Genomic DNA, 23,398 nt, shown 5'->3' with positions numbered 1-23,398 from the left:
AAAATCTACAATCTGTCTGTCTTATTTCAACTTATTAATGCAAGCTGCTAAAATATTTACAGAATAAATGAGATTGCAACTTAATTCTGGTGCTGATTAGTGAACATATACACGTCTATGATTGTTGATATCTGGTTGGTTTAGATCCATTTGGTTACCCTTGTAGTTAGGTACTTGTAAGTGTAGACACTTTACTGTACAAGTAAATATTTAGCCTACTTGGGGAATAGAAAGACAATGAAAGTGAAACCTTAGTTTGTGGGTAATAAGTTGACAGATAAAGACAAATACTTGTAATAAAGCTATCTCACAACGTTAGATAAATAAAGCAAGTAAAGCACCAGGTTTCTTAAAACATTTATTTCATTCATATTACATCAATGTGTGCAAACATAACAATGTAACTATATCAGTGCATTTTTTATAGAAATGTTCAGTGGCTAGTGGAGTGTAACCATTTTTCTAAAAGTATAACATTTTACATTTGTGCTGAGATAGGTGTATAAAACGATTTATATCATCATAAATATAAAGATGTATATTATATCTTTTGCTTATGTGGTGTCATTAAAATACTTGGGGTAGGTAATTTTTTTAAATGTTTTTGAAAGGAGTTTTACATGTATACCATGGCTACATTTATTTGTGCAAAAATACAGTAAAAAAGTAATAATGCGAAATATTATTACAATTGAAAATAACTTTTTTATTTGAATATATTTTAAAATGTAATTTATTCCTGTGATAGAGAAGCGAAATTTTCAGCTCGTCTTCAGTGTCACATGATCCTCCAAAAATCATTCTAATATGCTGATTTTGGTGCTCAAGAAACATTTATTATGATCAATCTTGAAAGTGGTTGTGTTGCTTACTATTTTCATGGAAACGGTGATCTTTTTTCTTCAGGATTTTTTTATGAACATTCTATTTTTATTGGAAATAGAAATTTACTGTCTCTTTTGATCAATTTAATGCATCCTTGCTGAATAAAAGTATTAATTTGTTTTAAAATGCTAAATCCTAAAACACTTACTGACCCCAAACTTTAACGGTAGTGTAAAATACATGCTGTCTTCATAGGCTATAAACCTTAACCAGCACTGAAGGGTAATACGATTTTAAGAGAGTATAGTATAAGTTTTAAACCACAGCAGATGTTGAAAAAGGATGAAAGATCCAAGCAGAGGGCCAAAAATGAGATGAGTAAAATGCTATTGTCTTGATGAATATATGGTTCTTTCTAGTTGACACAAGCGGCCAGCGCAAGTTCGTGCCATCTGTACTACAAATAAATTCACAAACTGTTAGCCTAAGATTGTGAACACTTCTGGGTGTAATTCTTGCCTTGCTTTAAGTTAGTTTGTGGAAAATGCTAAGAAAGATAAAATAAGATGACAAAAATAAGGAGAGACTTCCAGCTCCACTACACTTTTCCAACTTCCTCACCATCAGCGGTCCACATCCATGTGCCTGTGTAGCCAGTGGACGTAGTTTGCCACCCGAGTGTACACCCCATACACCCTATGACTGCCACACTCCTCTGGCCCGCCCCAGGACACCAGTCCTTGTGCCACCCATCTCCCACTGCGGGCATCCTGGGTGACAAACGCTCCCCCACTGTCCCCCAAACAGGTGTCCTGACCGCCCTCGTAGAAGCCAGCGCAGAACATATTGCTAGTGATGTTGTAGTTGACGGAGCGTGATGCATAACTAGCTTCACATTCGTCCTGGGGCACAACCGGGAGTTTCACATACTGGAGCAGCTCGGAGACGGTGCCTAAATCTGAGGTCAAGCCACTGGTGGAAGCAGAAACATTGGCTGTGTTAATGCCCCAACCAGCCACTATACCCAATGTGTTGGGCAGAGGCAACAGGGCATGACCTTTTACACCAGGCTTTGGTAGACACACGGGTCGTATTAATGCAGACAGCACCACCTCCTGGCTGAGTTTAACCAGAGCAATGTCATTGTTATAGTTTTGAGGATCAAACTGAGGATGGAGGATGACTTTTGCCACAGACCGATTGGTGGCAAGGTGCTTATCCCGTACGTCTGTGAGGCCCAAGTGGACTCGGATGTGTTCAGAAGCGACAGGGACGACGGAAAGATCACGGCGGTGAGATCTGAGAACGTGAGCGGCTGTGAGAACCCAAGTGGAGGAGAGAAGAGCGCCGCTGCCAAACCAGCGGTCCTCGGGGACACGGGACACGTCCTCTACTGAGAGCAGAACCTGCCAGGGGAACAGACCAGGAGATGCTGTTCTCCCACCAACGATTCGCTTCTGCTGGGCTGGGAAGAGCTGTGACTGCTCACCACATGCTGAAACAAAAACTTATGCAAGTTAACACGGATATGCAATCTTAGAAACAAATACAAGTGTAAAAGTAACTTAAAGCAAACAGAGACACAGGGTCCCAAACCAAAAAAAAAAAAAAAAAAGACAAGGCTCGTAAAATTTAAACTTTTATTAGACATATTACCGTTTTTAGTTGACAGATTATGGAATCACTGGATGAAAATAGTTACTTTGTGCTTTGGTGAAGGGAAATTTTATTATACAGATATATAAATCATTATTATAATTTACACACTTTAAGTTATATTAATCAGCATGTTTTTCAGTTGTATTTAATATGAATTGGTCTAAACAATGTTAAAAAAAATTATAATATTAACATTTTAGGGTCTGTAAGATTTTTTAAATATTTTTGAAAAAATTATCTTATGCTCATGAAGGCTGCATTTATTTGATTAATAATAAAGAAAAAAACAGTAATAATTTGAATTGACAGTTTTTTTTTAATATATTTTAAAGTTTTATTCTTGACATGGCAAAGCTGAATTTTCAGAAGTCAATGTCAGTTTTTGTTCAGAAATCATTCTAACATCAACTAATATTTTAATATTAATATTGTTTGTGGAAACTGTTAAATATTTTTTCAGAATCCTTTGATGAAAAAAGTTCAAAAGAACACAATTTATTTTAAATATAAAAAAATAAAAAATAAAAAGTGTTATTGCTAAATAAAAGTCAAGTCAAGTCGAGGTTCATTGAGGTCAGTTATGAACTGCGTAATGATTTTTGGTCTGATGTCCTGCAAAACATTTCCAAAGCATTACATTTGAAGTTTGAGTCTTACCAAGAGGAGTGCTTGCTAGTGGAGTAGGAAGTTGAGATTCAGGATTGGTACTCAATGTTCTTTCCAAATCTCCTACAGTAAATACATAAACAACAATGGCAGATACTGTAGTCATGTAGGTTTTACCATGCTAAAACTATGAACAAGAAGTCCTGTTTATAATTATAATAAAACAACTAAACAAAACTGAATAGACATTAATTAATGCAAGAAGTCCTGTTCATATTTATAATAAAACAACTAAACAAAACTGAATAGACATTAATTAATGCAAGAAGTCCTGTTCATATTTATAATAAAACACCTAAACATAACTGAATAGACATTAATTAATGCAAGAGTGATTTTAAAATAAGTGACTCTCAGTAGCACACCATACCTGGTAGACAGGTGGGCAGAGGCGTCCCGTCCTCACTCACCCATTCCCCACCCTGATGACAGCTGTAAGTGTCTGTAAGGCCAGTCAGAGTCAAATCCACAGTGACATCTAATATGACTTAAATGCGTCAATGACTGACAGTGAAATACTCACTGTTGACCTGGGGAGAGTCTCTGCAGCTGTACTGGATTCTGGATCCAAACGCAGTACTGTTCCAGGGCTCTCAAAAATCACCTCACCCAGAACTACATCCACTGGACCACAGTCAACCACTAAAGGAGATAATGAGAAAGAAATTGAGTCACAAAGCTATTAGTCATTTTTTTAATCCTTTGGATGATGATTTTGGTTTGATTCATATTATTGTTATTAAAATTTAATAAAGAGATTCTTTAAAAATCTTCAAAAGTGTAGGTTCTTTTAATTGTAAAATTATTATGATTTTTTTTTTTTTTTTTTTACAAAAAAATTACAGGTTTGACACAATATAAGTCTGGCATTGTTTGGATTTATTTGAGCAGGATGAAATGAAAACAGTGACTCACGGGATGTTAAGAATGAATCATAAATTACAGAAAAATAATTATAGGAATTCTCAAATGATTTTAAAGTAGGACATTCCATGCGTATTATGAGAGGATTCATGATGGAAGGGATTTAATGTGATGAACAAATAAACCATTTAAATGGTGAAGATCACAATCATACCAAACATTAAGTGTCCACTCTTCAACATGTGCTGTCCATTCCCAACAGGTGAGGCAGTTTTGTAGTCTGTCCTGTCTGAAACTGCATTTATGTATTTCTGTCTCAAAATGAACCAAATAGTGAAAGGAATATGTACTACTGACTAAGGGATGTATAAATATATATTCAAAAAAAATATTTGACTAAAGATCACGTTCACATCCATACATGTACATACTCACTGGTTTATTTCAGCTCAGGGGACTTATTTATCAAACAGCATTAATGACCAGTAGATGGAGACATTATATGATACATAAACTCAACCACACTTTCACTGTCAGAACAACAAAACTAGACTTAGGCATGGAGGATGTAAACCTAATACTGATAAAGTTTAGCACAGACAGCTTGTATTAGCTGCAGCAACAAAATCCGATATAAAATCTATCATCAAAACAAAGTGACAGATCATTATTTTCCAATTTGCTGTGAATTTATCAGAATTAGTTCTTATTAAAAATCCATACTCATAGACAATTGAGCTGAGAAAAAAAACAGTGATATTTATTTAACTATTCAATCTTTTTTTATTAAATGCACTTTTGCCTTTTTTCACAATAGAACCAAACCTCAAACTACAATAAACTCTGAGTAACAATTGTTGTAATTTTAGGTTATTCACAGGTACAAATTAAGGCTACACTCTTAAAAATAAAGGTGCTTAAAAGGTTCTTCACAGCGATGCCATAAAAGAACCGTTTTTGGTTCAATAAAGAACCATTCATTCAAAGGTTCTTTAAAGAAGTATCTCTTTCTTACATTTTTATAATCTGAAGAACCTTCTTTTGCCACAAAGAACCTTTTGTGAAACCGAAAGGTTCTTCAGATGTTAAAGGTTCTTTATGGAATCATTTAGACAAAAAGGTTCTTCTATGGCATCGTGAAGCACCTTTATTTTTAAGAGTGTAGGCCTGAACGAACCCAAACTAAATTTCCATTCAGTCTAGGACTAGTCTTAAACTTGGCTGTAAACTGGTAAGCAAACCTAGTAAAAATATAGAGATTTATGAAATTCATCTTTGTCATGAGATACTTAAAATATGGCTGAAGAATAATACCTGAATGCTTTGGAATATTAAAAAGAAACACAAAGCTGCCCTAGTCTTTTATGTGCAATAAAGCTGCATTTATTAGATAAATAATACAGTAAAAACAGAAATATTGTTCAAATCAAAGCTGAATTTTCAGCATCATTACTCCCGTCTTCAGCGTCACATGATCCTTCAGAAATCATTCTAATATGCTTATCTGGAAACATTTATTTTTATTATCAATGCTGAAAACAGTTGTGCTGCTTAATATGTGATACATTTTTGTTTTCAAGATTCTTTGATGAACAGAATGTTAAAAAATCTTTTGTAACAATATAAATGTCGTAAATTGTCACATTTGATGAATGTAATGGAAATAAACTATGGCGGTTGTAGTTCATAGTGGAAGGTGACTGGTTACCAGCCAATCCCTTTAGATTTTAACTCAGTATCTGATTGGTTAAAATGCTTGGAAGGGAACGATGCCTCCTTTGAGATTCCTTCTCTGACGGCAGCAAGAAGAAGAAGAAGAAAAGAGAGAGAAAGGGCAAGTGAGAAAAAAAGACAGGAGGAAAACAGAATTACAGAGTCTCTGTTAATAGACTTACTTTTACACAGCGGGACATCACTGCTCCATTTCCCATCCCTCTGACACTCAATCTGATAGTGCTCAAATTCTTTATCACGCTGTAAGAGAGAATGTGAGTGTTAGCGTGATGTAAAACAGTACTGAATTGTTTCAATTAACTTGCATCAGTCACTGGCTTTATCAGCAGAAGTGAATGGCGACTTCTCCCTGACCTGTCTCAGCGAGTATCCAGGGTCACAGGTCAGCGTAATGTGATCTTTGAAGATGTAGTTAGACTGCAGCGGCTCCAGGTGTCCATTAAGGGGCGCCGCAAGAGGAGAGCATTCAGAACCTGAAGATAACAACATTTGCATCTCTGCCACAGTAGTCCCATACTCAAAAAGTAATTAATACGATGTAATTAATTTTAGTAGTAATATGCATTGGTCGGTCTCTGACCGGTGGAGGTGTACGTGACTTTCCAGCCAAGATTCTCTCCAGTGCTGTCACTGTGAAACAGGATGTTGACTATGTTACTTCCTGTCTGGATCTTCCCTGGTGACTGCTCACCACAAAATGGGCCAAAATCCTTGTCTCCTGCATTAATCTGTGGATAAAGCACCATTATCGTTATGAATTTTTTAATGTTTTATTTTTTTAACCAAATCTATCAATATTTATCATTAGTGATGGGAAAAACTAAGCTTTTTGAAACTGAATCAGTTGATGCAATTGCTGCACAAAATTATAAATGAAAAGTATAAGTACAATGAATATGTAATATAGTGCATATGTTTAACAAAATGCTCGTCTCTAGAATTTTTTTTTTCTAGCTAATCAACAAGCTATGTCCATTGAATGGCTTTTCTGAGGTAAATGTCATGTTAAGTGAGATATTATACTAATAATATAACAAATTATATTTAAATATATTAACTAATTACAAGCTGTAATACTTGATTCGAATTTGTCAAATGCAATGTTCTGTCAATATTGTTGTATAATGATGGTTAAACTGTGTATGTGTTTAATTTAAAAAAATTGCAGTAGGACTCTCACTTTGATAAAGTCGTAGGGGCAGGTGACTTCAGGGTGGTCTTCAATGTCAAAGGTGTCATCAAACTCCAGAGTGATTTGAAAACCCTCCTCCAGCTCAATGCGGTACGTGCAGTCAGAGCTTTTTGGGTACGATTTAGGGAAATCAGCACTGATGATCTCTCCAGAGCGCTCCGTGTACACGCTTTCATTACACTCCACTGCAATGATTACAAACACACATTTATATAATTCACTATCATTCAGTATAGCATTCAAAATTAACACATTAACAGCGATCATAAAATGACTAAATAAGTCCTTGTACACTAAAAATCCCTCAAACATAAGAATTATGCTTGCATTGAAATGCATGGAAGCTGCAGTAATAGCTCCCGTTCTAATCGGGTGTTTGAAGTTCACAAGTTTATCCACATTTCACTGACCACCACAATGTAAATATTTAGTCGTTGGTGCTTAGCTACAATCAGCTGAGGAGGGGGCAAAGGCTAGACACAAAACAGACACACTCCAACACACACTTTAACTACCACTACAACACATTACAGCAACATAAATCATGATAAAATTGCAAAATTCTATGTGAGGCAACATTATATAAATATGTGTACATTTGTATTTACTTGACTTACACAATGTAATCGCAAAACAACCTGCTGCAAGGTTTTTCCTAAAGTATGGCTTTCTAATTAGGAATTCCATTTCCAACAACTAATCCTGGATAATCCAACGGTACAAGATTTATTACAAAAATCTATGCAATTTAGAGCAAATGTTTGAGAAGAGCCCACCTACACAGCTATATTTATGTTTATGTTTATGCATTTAGCAGACGCTTTTATCCAAAGCGACTTACAAGTGCATTCAGGCTACACATTTTTTTTATCAGTATTTGTGTTCCCTGGGAATTGAACCCACAACCTTTTGCGCTGCTAACGCAATGCTCTACTACTGAGCCACAGGAACAACTATATTGCATTCGGTTTTCATCAAATATAACTGTTTTTGAACTGATGTTAAAACTAAGTATACAGCTAGTGCACACTTATAAGCGCGTTAGGTGACAGAGTCATGCACACACACATGAAAAGGGAATGATCTCTTTAGTTGTGACTTGAATTTAACTGACTAACCAACATTTTCAGGAGTATTAGGAGACTTAAAGGATTTTCCTAATCAAGCCACATATAAACAACGTTTAAACTCGACCACCTTTCGGCACCAAGGAGAAAATGAAATGGGTCAAACTTCTGTTCTAGTAAAAATGGGCTGTTTGGCATCGGCCTGTTATGTTTGTTACAAGTGGGTCACTAGGTTGACGTGAATTACAAAATGTATCAAACATGCAAGTTTGTTACATTAGAGCAGTGATAGGCAACTTTGGTCCTGGAGGGCCAGTGACCTGCAGAGTTTAGCTCCAACCCTAATCAAACACACCTGAAGAAGCTAATCAATGTCTTCAAGATCACTAGAAAGTTACAGGCAGGTGTGTTTGATTAGGGTTGGAGCTAAACTCTGCAGGACACCGCCCCTCCAAGACCGAAGTTGCCTATCACTGCAATAGAGGAAAATCCAACTATAACACAAAAGAGATTGTTCTGATCAAATATAGAAAATGTAGCAATTTTGCTATTTTGAAATGTTACCTTTGCAAGTTCTGTTGTCAGAATGAAGCAGGAACCCATAACGACAAGAACAGTAGAAGCCACCGATGTAGTTGTGACAGAAATGATCACAGACAAGATCTTCATCATTTCTGTCTCTGCATTCATCGACATCTGCAAGAAGAAGAAAAGAGAATGAGCAAACTGGACGTTGGAAACTGAAATTAATTTGCATTGTTTTGTTACTCCAAACACTCACCAACCGCACTAAAGTGAGCCTCAAAGCCAGAGTAGCGTTCCTCATTGGAAAAGTCTGAACGGAACGCCACACTGAGCACGTTCCTAGGGGACGTGATGACATTATCAGCAGGAACCTGTTCTGTGTCTGTATTCTCTTTTCCACAAAACACGGCCGGCTCTTCGGAGTCTGAGTATACCTGTGTGAGCAAACAGATTTCTATTTTAAATGAATGCTGTTCTTTTGAACTTTCTATTCATCAAAGAATCATGAAAGAAATTGATCACAATTTAATCACCTTCATGTTGTTTCAAACTGGTATAACTTTGTCTCTTTCGTTATAAACAAAAGGAGATATTTTACAAAATGTTCATGCCGCTTTTTTACACAACATTTCCCCTTTTTCTTCAGAAGAAAGTAAGTCAGATTGATTTGGAACAACATGAGGGAGAATAAATGACATAATCAGAGGACTGAAAATGTTCTCATTTTCTAAATATACCTGCATGAACATATAAAAAGCCACACAATTCAAACACTCCCAGCTTCTTGCTTTGGATGTACCCACACAAATTACCCAAAAGAATGCTGGCAAACCCTCAATTTAAGAAATATCTGCACAAACACAAAAACTGGCATGCACATGAACACAATTACACTCAGCAGACAGCCAAACTGTCAATCAAACCAAAGTCATACACACAAACACCGCAGACTGAGACCACAGCCAAGTCCTCATTGTGCTTCTACAAACACACACACACACACATACACTCAAACAGCCCTAAACGTGTCTCTTATCTGGCTCCCAGCTTGAGTGTTTACTTTACCCGTGTCAGTGAACGGAGGGTAACCTACGGTTACCAAAGATGTCCGTAGGCAATTAATTCCTGAGCACAATGCACAGACAAACATCCTCACAAACACAGACAACACAGAGATACAGCAATTAAAATCAAATATGTGTGGGAGACATGCTTATGCCAATGCAAGAATCCTAATTGCACAGCTATTTCACCAGCCACACCTCAAGCAAAATAGTTTCACAGGCAGGTTAATAACACATATAAAAACGACAAACGAGTTCAAGTTCAGGACAAGCTGCATTTCGCTGCAATGTCACACAGAATGCATGAAAACCCTATACACTAAATCTCCAAATGCATGTATGTTTGCAACGGTCATATCTGTGTCTGAGTTTTTTCTGTGCCCTTTTTTTTTTTGTCTGCCACCCAGTTTTTGGTCCACTGCCGTGGCTTGTTACCATAGCAGGTTGCTGTGGCACCCACTGGGGGTATTTGAATATGAATATGCCACCCTGTGGTGTGGGCAACACATTGGCTCCTGTGTAATAAATGCTGTTAACTCCATCTGCCCGGGGTACCAGGGCATCTGCCACAGACCTGTCCGTCAAACACTGTTCTCACCCATTCTTACCCATTTAAACAACTAGATCCCGAGACTGGAAATAAGATGCTTATAATAAAAGGCCTGGGAGTGCGTCTAGACGAATCAAGCTGCTCTTTAACTGTCGGAAACGAAGAGCTTTTGAAATTGACACCAAGAAAAGGTGATAGACGAGGTCATTTAAACTTTTGAAACACTAACATATGTATGTGCCAAAGTACTACTATGGTTTTTTTTTAGACATTTACCAAGGTTCTAGTGTTGGTTGGCATAAAACAATTCCCTTGGAGTACCATAAAAATATCATAATAATAATCATCATTCAGTACCATGGTTTTACAATCTGATACCACCACAGTACCACAATAGACCTTAGTCAGGGCAGTGCCATATTTAATTTTTAACAGGAATGAAAACGAGGTAATGAGGGAATGGATTGTACGGTTGTTTAACAACATACTGACTGTTCAGCTGAGAAAATGTCTTTCTGAAAAAAACTTTCAGTAGACAAAGACTCCATTAAACAGTTTTGAAAGTTGTAAGTTGTGAAAATTACACAATTAACAACCAATACGGTGTGCGCCATTGTACAGACTGTAAGTCCATCCCTCACAGCCTCACATTAAATTCAATATGGCATCTAACCTGATTAAAATCAATTCTAGACAGTACTTGCCTCTGCAAATCTGGTAAGATTAATGTCCTTTTGTAACTTTTTTTTTTAAACAAGAAGTAGTAGAGGCGAGTTTGTTAAAAAGGAGATTGAAACATTTGTAAATATTGACTTACCTTCAAGTAGTCGTACTCACATAAGTATGACGGCTCTATGTCGAAGTGCATAAAATAGAGTCGGATTTGATATCCATCCGGTACAGTTATATTCCACTGTAAATCTATCTCTTTCGGATAGGATTCAGGAAAGTTTGGAGACTTGATGGTCCCATACATGTCTGTTAGGTGGATGACTTGAGTCCACAAGGGCCATACGCACTGGGCCAAGATCACAATGACACTGTGTATAAAGGCATTTTATTTAAACCACAACATCAAATTCAACATTTTAAACATTAAGATTAAACAAAATGTGTCAAATATTCCATTAAGTGAGTTTAATTCAGTGGAATTCATTCCTGTAACAAATCTGAGAATGGGGGTTAGGTCGAGGGGGAATAATTATAGTGTTCAGCAAAGCCTTAGTAACTAAAGATATGTTAGATTACAAGTTATTCAGATTTCTCTAAATATTCGCAGCAGGCGAACATAAATAGCGTTCGCGTGAAGTGGTAACCATAGCAACAGTACCGTAAGTTGCAAACGCTTTTCGTTAGATTCTATATCGGACGGTACAATAGGTAGGTGTCATTATTTATCACTTGATCATCTATCACCTTTTTAATATAGCTACCAATACCAAGTATATTACAAAACGTTTAGTTGACCTTAAAATAGTTGGCGTGAAAAGATCGGCGAAAAAAATCACAGATTTCAGCTGCAAAGTTACTGACAGGAATTCTCTTAAATGTTGTTGACCCCTCTAAAAGGAATCATTCCCACGCGGACTAAATACGTAATGGTTAAAAATCGATTCCAAGCAGGTTATAATAAAAGTTTGTTGATGATAAGAACAGACTGGTATTATTCGATGCATCTCAGACCACTTAAGTGGAACCTTAGCCTACTGAATAAGTGAAAGAAAGTTCTCACCGTGTGAGCTCCATGACTTTATAAATTCCTCTGTAAGTTGGAAAGGTGCTGCATTCCCGTCTGAACTCTAGTCTTCCTCCACACGTAACATTGCAACTGTTTACAATGAGTTCTCTCCCCCACGGACTGTGTGTGTGTTGGGACTCGGGGCGGGGTGGAAGTTTGTGTTTTCCCACGCAGCTAGTAACTTGCACAAAAGAGACGTTACGTTTCAATATAAACAACAATAATAACAACACGTGGATGGTGTTTTTAACATTGCAAGTAGCAATTTGCATAAAGAGAAAGACATCATGGAAAGATAAATTATATGTATGCATTACAAAAAAATAAAAAGCAACCAAACATTTTTACAGATTTTATGATCACAAAATAATATGGACATGAACAAACATTTCATGTAGCAGCAGCATGTACATTAATTAAAATGTTGTCTGAAATGGATTTGGATTATAGCTTCATCATTTTTTATATTTATCATGCTTAGTTTCACATTCTAACTAAGACCCATAGAGTAGACTGGGCCTGTGGGGCCAGTACTTTGTATTTCCAAGGCCATACAAAGCCTCAAGCCATATTTTGACATACTTAGATGATATTATAATCATATTTCATATGATTTTAAGATATTTGTGACCCTGGACCAGAAGGGTAATTTTTATTTTATTTTATTTTTTTAAACTGAGATTTACACATCATCTGAAAGCTGAATAAATAGGACAATATTTAGCCGAGGTACAACTATTTGAAAATCTGGAATCTGAGGGTGCAAAAAAATCAAAATATTGAGAAAATTGCCTTTTAAAGTTGTCCAAATTAAGTCCTTAGCAATGCATATTACTAATAAAAAATTAAGTTTTTATATATTTACATTAGGAAATTTACAAAATATCTTAATGGAGCATGATCTTTACTTAATATCCTAATGATTTTTGGCATTAAAAAAAATCATTTTGACCCATACAATGTATTGTTGGTTATTGCTACAAATACACCCTTGCGACTTATGACTGGTTTTGTGGTCCAGGATCACAATTATGCTTGTCCGACAAGATACAGTAGGAATAACATCACACATATTTACCCCATAACAGCTGACAATGATATGTTAGCTCTCAAATCACACTGATTGATAACTGATTTTTTTCTAATTTTGTGTAATGTGTTCAATGGCCACTAGGTAACACCTGTCCTTGTTTGAGGTCGCCTCGACGTATGTGTGTCCAATCCAGATTTCTAATGGGTTATCACTGTGGGTGATGGGAGCTGATTAATGTGTTTAAACCAAAAGTCCTTTAATTCCAGAAAGATCCATATCCTGCTGTTTTCTCTCTCAGTATGAGATACAGCGAGAGAGAGAGGTAATTGGACTATAAGAACAACACTGCTATAGTCGACAGGTGGGTAATGAGCTGTTTTAGAAAAGCAATGAGTGTGTGTGAAAGACACCGAAAACACAAAATAGCAAAGGGGACAAAGAGTAAAATGATCACTGTAAATATGAACTTTGTAAAAGCAGATGACTGAGTTGTGTGTTGCCAGATCGTTAATGGGTGAAGGTCCAGTTACAGGTCATGGTAACTGAGTAACTAGAACAAAATCCAGCATTACTACCAATGTGCCCTTAAGCAAGGTACTTAACCCCAGGTGCTTTAGGAGGATAGAATCAGTGCACTATTACTCTGGATAAACAATGTCTTCTAAATGGCAGCTGCCACTGTAAGGTTGCGTTGGGAATTGCAGTGGATAGGTGACAGAGTCAATAGAATTGAATGGAGTGCTATTAGCTTTTTGACATCTAGAGGGAACTGTTGGCACCTCTGCAAGCTCATGATCGCTTTCTGCCAGATGACAAACTCCTTTCTGCTCCTAATATGCTGACTGCTTGACTGATGAATTTTAATTAGTTTACGTGACTGGACGCTTCAGGAATATTCACGAGCGAACTCCTAGTCACACTGAGATTACTTTTCTTAAATGTTTATAAGAAAATTGTATGAAGGTTTAAAAAAATGAAAAAGGAAACATGGCAAGGTAAGAGAAGAGAAAAAAGTTTCAAAGTTTAAAGTTGGCCAGTAATGCTAACTTTCAACGCAAGGTAAGGCCTCACAAAACTACGTTAACCAAAACACAGCAGATCGTAACGTTACATGAAGTTCCCAAGTAACTTGCACGTAATTAGCCACCACTGTTGTTAAATAAGACACTAGGTCTTATTTTATATATAGGAGATCGTATTTTTAAAGCGATTTCTGCTAAACTAGAGCAGGTTTCCCCAAATACTGCAATTGTATAGGTAAACATGTAGCCCCGCCCCTACTCATGTCACAATTAGAAAGTCAACATCAAGTCCTCTGATTGGCTAACATACGCGGGCCACAGTAAGAGCCTGTGACAGAGGCAAGTAGCACAATTTTTAGTGATATTTTGTGATATTATTTACATTGGCTTAAATTTATAATGATCTTGTCGTAGTAGCAACTATGTAGTAGTAATTGCCATGGTAATGTTTTGTAAGGGCAGAGTATTGGCAACAGGTTGAAGCTGTGCCTGAATTCTCATAGGGGTGCACAGGGCACAAACTAACACAGGGTAATAGGGTGACCATACGTGCCATTTTTCCTGGCTGTATCCTGGCCAGGATTTCTATATTTCCTAAAATATAGGATCTAGGACAGGGGTGTCAAACCCAGTTCCTGGAGGGCCAGCCAGAGCACTGTAGAGATTAGATGCAACCCTAATTAAACACACCTGATCCAGCTAATCAAGTCCTTCAGGCTTATTTGAAAACTACATGGTATGCGTGTTGGAACTAAACTCTGCAGGGCTGCGGCCCTCCAGGAACTGAGTTTGACACCCCTGATCTTGGATATCTAGGATCGGTGTATGACATCGGTTCCTTATGCTTTTGAAACGCTCTCGAGGTACTTTGAATTAAAGCAATATAGAAATCCTGGCCAGGACACGTCCGGGAAAAATGGCACGTGTGATCACCCTAGGTTAGTAACACACATGGTTTAAATATTTCCACACATGCTAGCATAACCAAATTTACAGTACTTACTGGTTGCCATGTCAAAACTACATAGAAAAAAAAGTGCGCCAAAATTCTAAAGTAATTTGAAGATATCGCCGAACATTTATTTTAACGTAGTAAAAGTACATTTCTGGCTTAAGTAAATTTTTCATCTAAGTTTTTAGTGTTCATTTAAAATGACACAAATCTGCTATTATTTCAATCTTCAATCTGGTATTTAGCAGTTTAGATATTCTTTAATGCTTCGCTAACTAGCAGAAGACACTAACCAGTTTTAAATTCCAGTTGAGCAGATGGGCAACGTTGTAACACCTGAAGTAACTAACCGCGGCCATTTTGTTGACATGACATTTGCCCGCCCCTAGATTTGAGTTGAGGGGAGAAGTAAGTTAGCCTAATGGCTTCATCTCGTCGGTATCAAGAGAAGATAAGCTTGATTGGTGTGGACCCATATCAAATAGACCCAACAGCCTTAAGTAAAGATCCGTCCTTATTGCCAGCCGTCACTTAACCGGATATTTATAACTATCTCGTTCATACAATATCCGCATAACAAAATAACACAGTATCATACAAGCACTAATTCTCTACCTAGTATCAATGCCAGACCTATATGTTCATATAGTTATTGATACTAATTTAATAATTGTCTCAATGTATGGCAGCTTCCTCTATTTGAAAGAGCAGTTTAAGCCACTGCTTACAGCTAACCATATGTGATAAAATTATGGGGACAGACTTTGCTGTGAGGTAACTTTAAGTTATGTAAAAACTGTAACGTTAGCCTACATGTGATGAAATGATGGGAACAGACTTTTCTGTGAGGCATAACGTTATATCCCTAACGTTACCTGTGGTAAAATGATGGGAACAGACTTCGCTGTGGGGAGTTGGCTGAAAGTTTAGCCTATTTATCCTAGCTAACGTTAGCCACAAGTCTCTCCTGCGCTGGCTCAACTCCTCTGTCTCCTTCCCTTCGCGTTTTCTGACAGTCGGTATCGCATAAAAACTAACTCCGGGGTTCTTATTGCTGCTGTTAGAACAGCCGTGTATTACACAACACACATCGCGCTGTTTAAAAAAAATACAGCGATAATACCATGGATAATACCGAAGCTGCCTAGCTTGTCAATTGACAGACTGACAGTTGCCGTGGTTTCTATGTCAACAACATGGCCGCCGCGAACATTGATGACGTAGATCGAATAACAATTAAACTATGCAATTCTATGAAATTAGCGATGCAATTTTCACTACTTACTTTTATGAATCTTAATGAGAAACCACGAGAAACAGGTGAAAAATTTGAAAAAGCGAATTGTATTTTATTTACAAAATATTTTAGTGTCTTGCATATTTTTTTTCATTAGAACAGATCACATTTTAAGTTGTCTTATTGTCATGTTACAACGTGCCCCTCAGATAGGTGTACAATGTAGGCCCTACTTCATGCACACAATACAATCTGGGTATTGTTCATGTACTGTTTCATGAATGATCTTACTTATTTACATACTGCCATTTACTAGTGGAGAGGTATATGCACATTTAGCCACTGCGAAAATAGCCTCCCATATTGAAAATATTCATACTTAATGAGCAATTCCAACTATGCAAACATGCGCACCTCCCTTTCATTTTGTGTATGCCTTTGTATTACTTTATCTCTTTCATGTCCCACATGGGGCACTTTTTGAAAACTTTATTTCCAAACTCCATTGAAATATAATTACTCTTATTACAGTGCTAAAGTTTAATTGCATTTAATGAGCTGTGTGTGTGCAGGTCTACAGATCTTTAATCTTACCACACATTAAACTGACCCTGTTTCCCTCAGAAGCTTAATACTTTAATCAATAAATATCCAAGATAAATTACTCCATAGCAGGCAAACACACACACACACACAGTAAACAGTTCTGCTCAATATTCTTCTCATTTTGAGTCATGGCTGACTTTATGAAATGAAAATGAATCACACATTAGTCACATATTAAGGTCTGTCAAACACTATCAGCCAGAAGATCTTTCAGCACAATCTGTGTATACGCATGTGTCAGTGACCATGAAAGCGCAGGTAAAGTGTTTCTCATCACAAAAACCTTTTTTGTTGTGAAAGATGGTGGTTTTGTTTATGGCCATGATGAAAATGCTGGGTTTTTCAATATCTGGTTTTAGACATTCGTTACCACGGCTTCAAATAATAAAGATGACAAAATGGATGATTAGCATATGGTAGCCTACTCACACAAATGCACACATTCTGGAATCAAATAATGATAATGTTTGAGACATGATGATATATAAATATGATATGAGTGGGCGATGTGATTTGTTTGTAAGTGCATGTGTGCATATGCTTGTAAGAGTTTGTATATATGCATATGCATGCATGCATGTTTGTGTATGTTTTGATTACGTGTGTGTGTGTGTGTGTGTGTGTGGGAGGCTTCAGGGTTAAAGAGGCGTTATATCAGCAGGCTCCTGCAGCAGTGGCTGCATTGTCTACTTGAATGCCTGAATTAAGGGACTTTGTCTCCTTTGTGAGGGTAATGGCCTCCTTCACACAGACAGCACAACAATGGAGACTGAACAGAGGAACCTCATCCCTCACCCTCCATCCCCTCCCACCTTTTTCCTCTTCCATCATTTATCTTCCACACCTATCCTTGTCTGTCTCTTTTTCACCCTTCAGGAGAATGTGACATCATCCAACACTTGTTTACGTAAATGTCGCTCTCTTTCTGTCTGTCTTTTATTTACTTAATTTACATTTAAATTCTGGGTACAGTTTTTATGGTATCCTAATTGGATTCAGTATAATTGACCAAAAATTATACTATATGAAAACATTATGTAAAACAGTGAACCTTTAACATTAACAGGTAGTACACAAAATTATTTTAAAAAAACATGAGACCATATGATTTTTAAAGCTGAATTTAACATTTACATTTAAACATTTTGTCAGAAACTGTATGCAAACAGCATTGCAACTGTTTTTTTTTTTTTAAGTTTAAAAACATTTAACATTGCGAACAGAAGAAGTGTGGAAAAGCACTTATTCTGTGTACTTTCCTCAAGCTCAAACAGTAGTGCTGATCATCATGCCAAGCAAAATTAAAGGGCTAGTTCACCCAAAAATGAAAATTCTGTCAATAATTACTCACCCTCATGTCGTTCCAAACCTGTAAGACCTTTGTTCATCTTCGGAACACAAATTAAGATATTTTTGATGGAATCTGAGAGCTCTCTGACCCTCCTTTAGACAGCAATGGTATTACCACGATCAAGGCACAGAAATGTAGCAAGGAGATCGGTAAAATAGTCCATGTGACATCAGGGATTCAACTGTAATTTTTACGAAGCTACGAGAATACTTTTTGTGCGCAAAGAAAACAATAATAACATAATTTATTCAGCAGTTTGCTTCACTGAACATAATCAGCGTTGTTTACGTTCAGTAGACAGCGCGTGCATGCTGAACGTAAACAATGGCTCATTGCGTTGATTACGTTCTGGGGTACTCTTCAAAATGACAGAAAACAGTAACTCGGGGAGAAGAACTGCTGAATAAATTATTTTATTATTGTTTTCTTTGCGCACAAAAAGTGTTCTCGCAGCTTCGTAAAAATTACGGTTGAACCCCTGATGTCACATGGACCATTTTATCAATATCCTTACTACGTTTCTGTGCGTTGATCGTGGTAATATCATTGCTGTCTATGGAGGGTCAGAGAGCTCTCAGATTCCATCAAAATATCTTAATTTGTGTTCCGAAGATGAACAAAGGTCTTCTGGGTTTGGAACGACATTAGGGTGAGTAATTAATGACAGAATTTTCATTTTTGGGTGAACAATCCCTTTGACATACATGTACTGCAGGAAGACCATCAATGTAGTGTAAACTTATTCAGATGAAAGCATAAATGGATTAACATAAGTAAAACACCCTTAGGATAGCTGAGAAACTGACATAAATTTAAATAAAATAGATTTCTTTTTGTGCATGTTCATGATCCTCAATACGAAAAAGTGACAAAATATTGAGAATTTGACCTTTTTTTTTTACCAGTATTTCCAAAAACCCCAAAAAATCAGTTCGGGTCAAACAGCCCTGCAACATAATACAAGGCTTAATCCCTTCTTCATATCACTCTCAATATGTTTTTTTTATTAAATATATTTCCAAAATAGGCTTATTGGGAAAAACGTGCCATTTCCAGCTGAGATGAACACCATTCACCAACCAAAAGTTGGAAGTCAACAACTGTTTTCTGTTTTCCCTCTTTGTCGTTTGTGTGTGGTTGGCTTATAAAAGTCTCAGTGTGCCCCAGTGGAGATGTTCACCTCCATTACCCTCTTCAGCCTCTTTGCTGGATCCATAATCCTGTCAAGGTCAAACACAGCAGCACCTCACATCACTGTCCGAAGCTTTGGGGAAAAAAAAGGCATGGAGGAAGATGATGATGATAAGTATTAGGAGAAAGAATATCTGATGATCTTATCCTTGTGTTCCTTCAGATAAAGTCATGAGGCACGTCCTGCCTGATCTCTATCTACTCCCATAATGCTTTTCACCAGCAACCCCGACCCACTCATCACTGTAGCGATCAGAGACAATCATCTTCAGACAGATCCAGGATAAGCCTCTTGTTGGTCTTTGATTGGCTTTATATATTGAGATCAAGTAAGTGTGTGTGCTGAACAATGTGCATTTGATGTTATATTCAGTACCGGTATTCCACAGAAGTGATACAGAATGCTAAAACAATAGGTTTTTATTGGTGGAAAATTGTGTATTCAAGATTTTGCATCTTAAATTGTGTGTGTGTTAATGTATATTGTGTCAGAAAGGGGTTTCACTGGCTACGTCAGTAATTGATTCCGAGAGAACAGATTACTGCAAATAGAGAAGTCGTTATTTCAGTGAAACCCCGTAAAAAAATCATCTCAATTTTTATCAGTTAAGCGCACACCAAAGCCATCCCTCTTTTCTCTTTATCAGTTAAACACATACTGTGTGGAAATGAGGATCTCCAGCCTGGCGCTGCTGCTGTCTATTACCCACAATGCTTTTCAAGTCAGTTGTGATATTGGTTATGCAAATTATATGTAAATACAGCTAATGAACTTGTTTCATTTGACAAGACTTACCAAGTCTTGATGTGATGGGGAAATACCATAGATGGACCGGACAGAGATACTGTAGAAAGAAAAGTAGATTAGTTATTATAGCATCAATCACGTTGCTTTTAGCAGATATTACTGAGTTATGATGCAACTCCACGTCACAGAGTTTCAGTAGCATTCAGTAGTATTTTGGTGCCTCTGCCAAACAAATCATATTTTACCCGAGCTGTGAATTATAATTTATAGGATGTTTTGTATATAATGAAAAGATTGTGCCAAGAAGCATCTTTCTAAGTTGTCCTCGTGGGCTGCATGGAAACAAATAAAGGCTAGGCTATACAACACAACCCAATTCATGAACAAATTACTTTTAGCCAGTTCTGTTTAGTGAATCGATATAATCAAGATACAGCAAGACAAGTGTAGCCCAATTCTTTAGGTGAATTGTATAACACAGCGCGACCCTGAATTCCAAACGAAAGACTCTTGAGTTCTTTTAGTGAATCAAAATAATACAGCACCACTAATGCAGTCGGATTCCCATACAAATAACTCTCATGAATTGATTCTTTTAATGAATCATAACAAACAGCACAACCAGTTTAGCCTGATTTTTTCAAACAAATGACTCTTGTGAGCTAGTTCTATTTAGTGAATCAAAAATATACATTGCCAGTAATGCAGTCCGAACAAATGACTCTTCTAAGCTGAATCTTTTAGTAAATCAAAACACACGGCACAACCACTGTTTCCTGTTTCCCGAAACCAGTTTAGCCTGATTTTTCAAATGAATGACTCTTATGAGCTGATTCTTTTTAGTGAATCCAAAACCTTCAGCTTGTTTCACAAACTTTTACCATCTTTCTTATTTAGGCCTCATAACTGTTTTGCCGTGAAATTAAAGGGATAGTTCACCCAAAAATGAAAATTCTGTTATTAATTACTCGTTCCAAACCCGTAAGACCTTTGTTCATCGTCGGAACACAAATGAAGATATTTTGATGCATTCCGAGAGCTCTCTGACCCTCCCATAGACAGCAAGGATCCTTACACGATCAAGGCTCAGAAACGTAGCAAGGAGATCGTTAAAATAGTCCATGTGACATCAGTGGATCAACCGTAATGTTATAAAGCTACAAGAATAATTTTTGTGTGCAAAGAAAACAAAAATAACGACTTGATTCAACAATTTGTCTCCTCTGCGTCACCCTATAGCGCCATTTTGAAAAGCATCGCATATGTAAGCAACTTATGAAACGTATGTACGCGGATACGTTGTTTACGTTCAGATCAAAGCGTAAACAGTGTATCCGTGTACGGTGCTTACGTATGTGATACTCTGCAAAATGCCGCCAGGGTAACACGGAAGAGACAAATTGTTGAATAAAGTCGTTATTTTTGTTTTCTTTGCACATAAAAAGTCTTCTTGTAGCTTTATAACATTAAGGTTGAACCACTGATGTCACATGGATTATTTTAACGATCTCCTTGCTACGTTTCTGAGCCTTGATCGTAAGGATCCTTGCTGTATATGGAGGCTCAGAGAGCTCTCGGAATGCATCAAAAATATATTAATTTGTGTTCCGAATATGAACAAAAGTCTTACGGGTTTGGAACAACATGAGGGTGAGTAATTAATGACAGAATTTTCATTTTTGGGTGAACTATTCCTTTAACACTAAACCTTAGTCAGAGACGCCATATTGAATTTAATGCAGATGAAAACGATGATGCATCAGGGATAGACAGTAGTAAGCTATTTACAATATCACGCAATTTTCACAGCACACGTTCAAAACTGTTTTATGAGTTTTTGTATTTGAAGTCCGTAGTTGTTTTCCTCAAAAATGTTTCCTCAGTTGAACAATCGATATGTTGTTAAACAAAAGTACAATCCATTGAACGCACTGTACCTCAATCCCTCACAGCCTCATTTTCATTCTTGTCCAAAATAAGGTGCTACCCACTGACTAATCATTAAAGATTATGAGTGAAGCGGGTGAAGTGTCACAAAGATCATTTAGAAGTACATTATGGTTGAAAATGAATGAAAGGTTATAGAGATTTCAAAGGCTAGTTTACAGAAATGCATTCACACTCCCTTCACAGAGAGGAAGAGAGATTTAATGAGTTATGAGGAAAGTATGCCATTAGGAGTAAGCGCAAGGGGTGCTATGTCATCAGCATACACACCCCGCAGGCCACTGCCCCCCTGAGAGCTGCTAATGATGGAGAAAAACACAGGCAGACAGACCTGGTCGCATTTGCAAAGACTACACATGCAAATATGCACACACACGCACATGCTGAGGCTCTGATTGAGTTTTCAGCTCTCTGTAGACATCATTACTAACCCATCATAGATTTAGATTCTCATGATTGCACTTTGTGTATTTGCATGTGGTCTGTGAGAGAGAGACAATGCTTATCTGTTCGCATTATTAAAGCATGGAGAAATCCAGTTTAACACTCTATGACACTTACGTATTTCTCCCCATTACTCGCACAGCCAAAGGCCTTTTCTCCTCATTCACACAGCGGTGTCTCATTTTCTGAGTTTGCTTCTGACTTTTTTAAATTCTAAGTTTGGACGTTTTCCTCTTGGGGTCTCTCTTACGTTGGTTTTTCCCCCATAAAGACGTTATATCTTCACACCTGCATCCAATTACTCAGATACTGGCAGTTTTGGCTCTCAAGAGAGGGATCCAACTCCAATTTGAATCAGTTCTGAATCCCCAAAAGAGACATGGAACTGCTTCGGGATGCATGAATGTGAGCAGATCTGGAGAATGCTTTTGAGTTTAAGGTGGAACTGAATTAACCTCCCCACGTTTCAGGGAACAAACCCCTCATGAAGGAACAGTGTTAAATAGATTCAGAATAAGAGTGTATGTGTGTTAGCATGCATGTGTGAAAAAAGTTGTTTATAAGATGCTGGTGAGTGCTTTAGGGCATGAAATAATGGATTTGACAAAGTTTGCCATGTTTAAAGGTTTAAAACACTTGAAGGAATAGTTCACCAAAAAAAAGGGTAATCATTCTTCTGCAAAATAAAAAGATATTTTGAAAGCCAATAAGTGTAAAATGATTGTAAAATGTTAAATGTTTCATATTATTTTACACTGTAATTTTTTTAAATATAATTTTTTAAGTTCTTAATTAAATATTATGGGAATAAAATACTATTTCAGGCTTTTACTTTAAAAAAAATCACTTCTGCACCCAATCCAATAGTGTCAGTTTTTCCACAGCAAGCACAACTCACATTTTCTTCGAAAAATGTACATATCTAGTTGGAAATTATAATCGCCACTTTGCGGTGTCACGTGTTTGAGTTCCTATGTGTCCTT

General features: G+C 37.0%; 1 protein-coding gene and 2 long non-coding RNA genes across 3 annotated transcripts; 1 reads left to right on the top strand and 2 right to left on the bottom strand.

The window, feature by feature from the left end:
* Positions 1–380: 380 nt before the first annotated feature.
* masp1 (MBL associated serine protease 1) lies at positions 381–15,202 on the bottom strand. The gene is given in 15 exon segments (XM_058745232.1): positions 381–1,462; positions 1,464–2,320; positions 3,142–3,213; positions 3,521–3,592; positions 3,674–3,739; positions 3,742–3,792; positions 5,910–5,988; positions 6,103–6,221; positions 6,329–6,476; positions 6,929–7,125; positions 8,572–8,703; positions 8,789–8,966; positions 10,964–11,186; positions 11,879–12,065; positions 15,185–15,202. Coding segments are annotated over 14 exon segments (2,247 nt in total). The 5' UTR covers positions 11,893–12,065; positions 15,185–15,202; the 3' UTR covers positions 381–1,423.
* On the top strand, positions 14,568–20,906 carry LOC131520764 (uncharacterized). Its single transcript, XR_009266128.1, has 3 exons — positions 14,568–14,877; positions 19,440–19,605; positions 19,924–20,906. It is a non-coding gene; the product is annotated as an uncharacterized LOC131520764 (long non-coding RNA).
* LOC131520765 (uncharacterized) lies at positions 18,889–22,857 on the bottom strand. The gene is made up of 3 exons (XR_009266129.1): positions 22,533–22,857; positions 20,073–20,121; positions 18,889–19,349 (listed from the first exon to the last, which is right to left on the bottom strand). It is a non-coding gene; the product is annotated as an uncharacterized LOC131520765 (long non-coding RNA).
* Between the last annotated feature and the right edge of the window lie 541 nt (positions 22,858–23,398).

This window comes from Onychostoma macrolepis, chromosome 15 (genome assembly GCF_012432095.1).
Source record: "Onychostoma macrolepis isolate SWU-2019 chromosome 15, ASM1243209v1, whole genome shotgun sequence".
In the NCBI taxonomy this organism is placed as follows: domain Eukaryota; kingdom Metazoa; phylum Chordata; class Actinopteri; order Cypriniformes; family Cyprinidae; genus Onychostoma; species Onychostoma macrolepis.
Note: the sequence above shows the minus strand (reverse complement) of the source record. Positions and strands in the feature narration are given on the sequence as shown.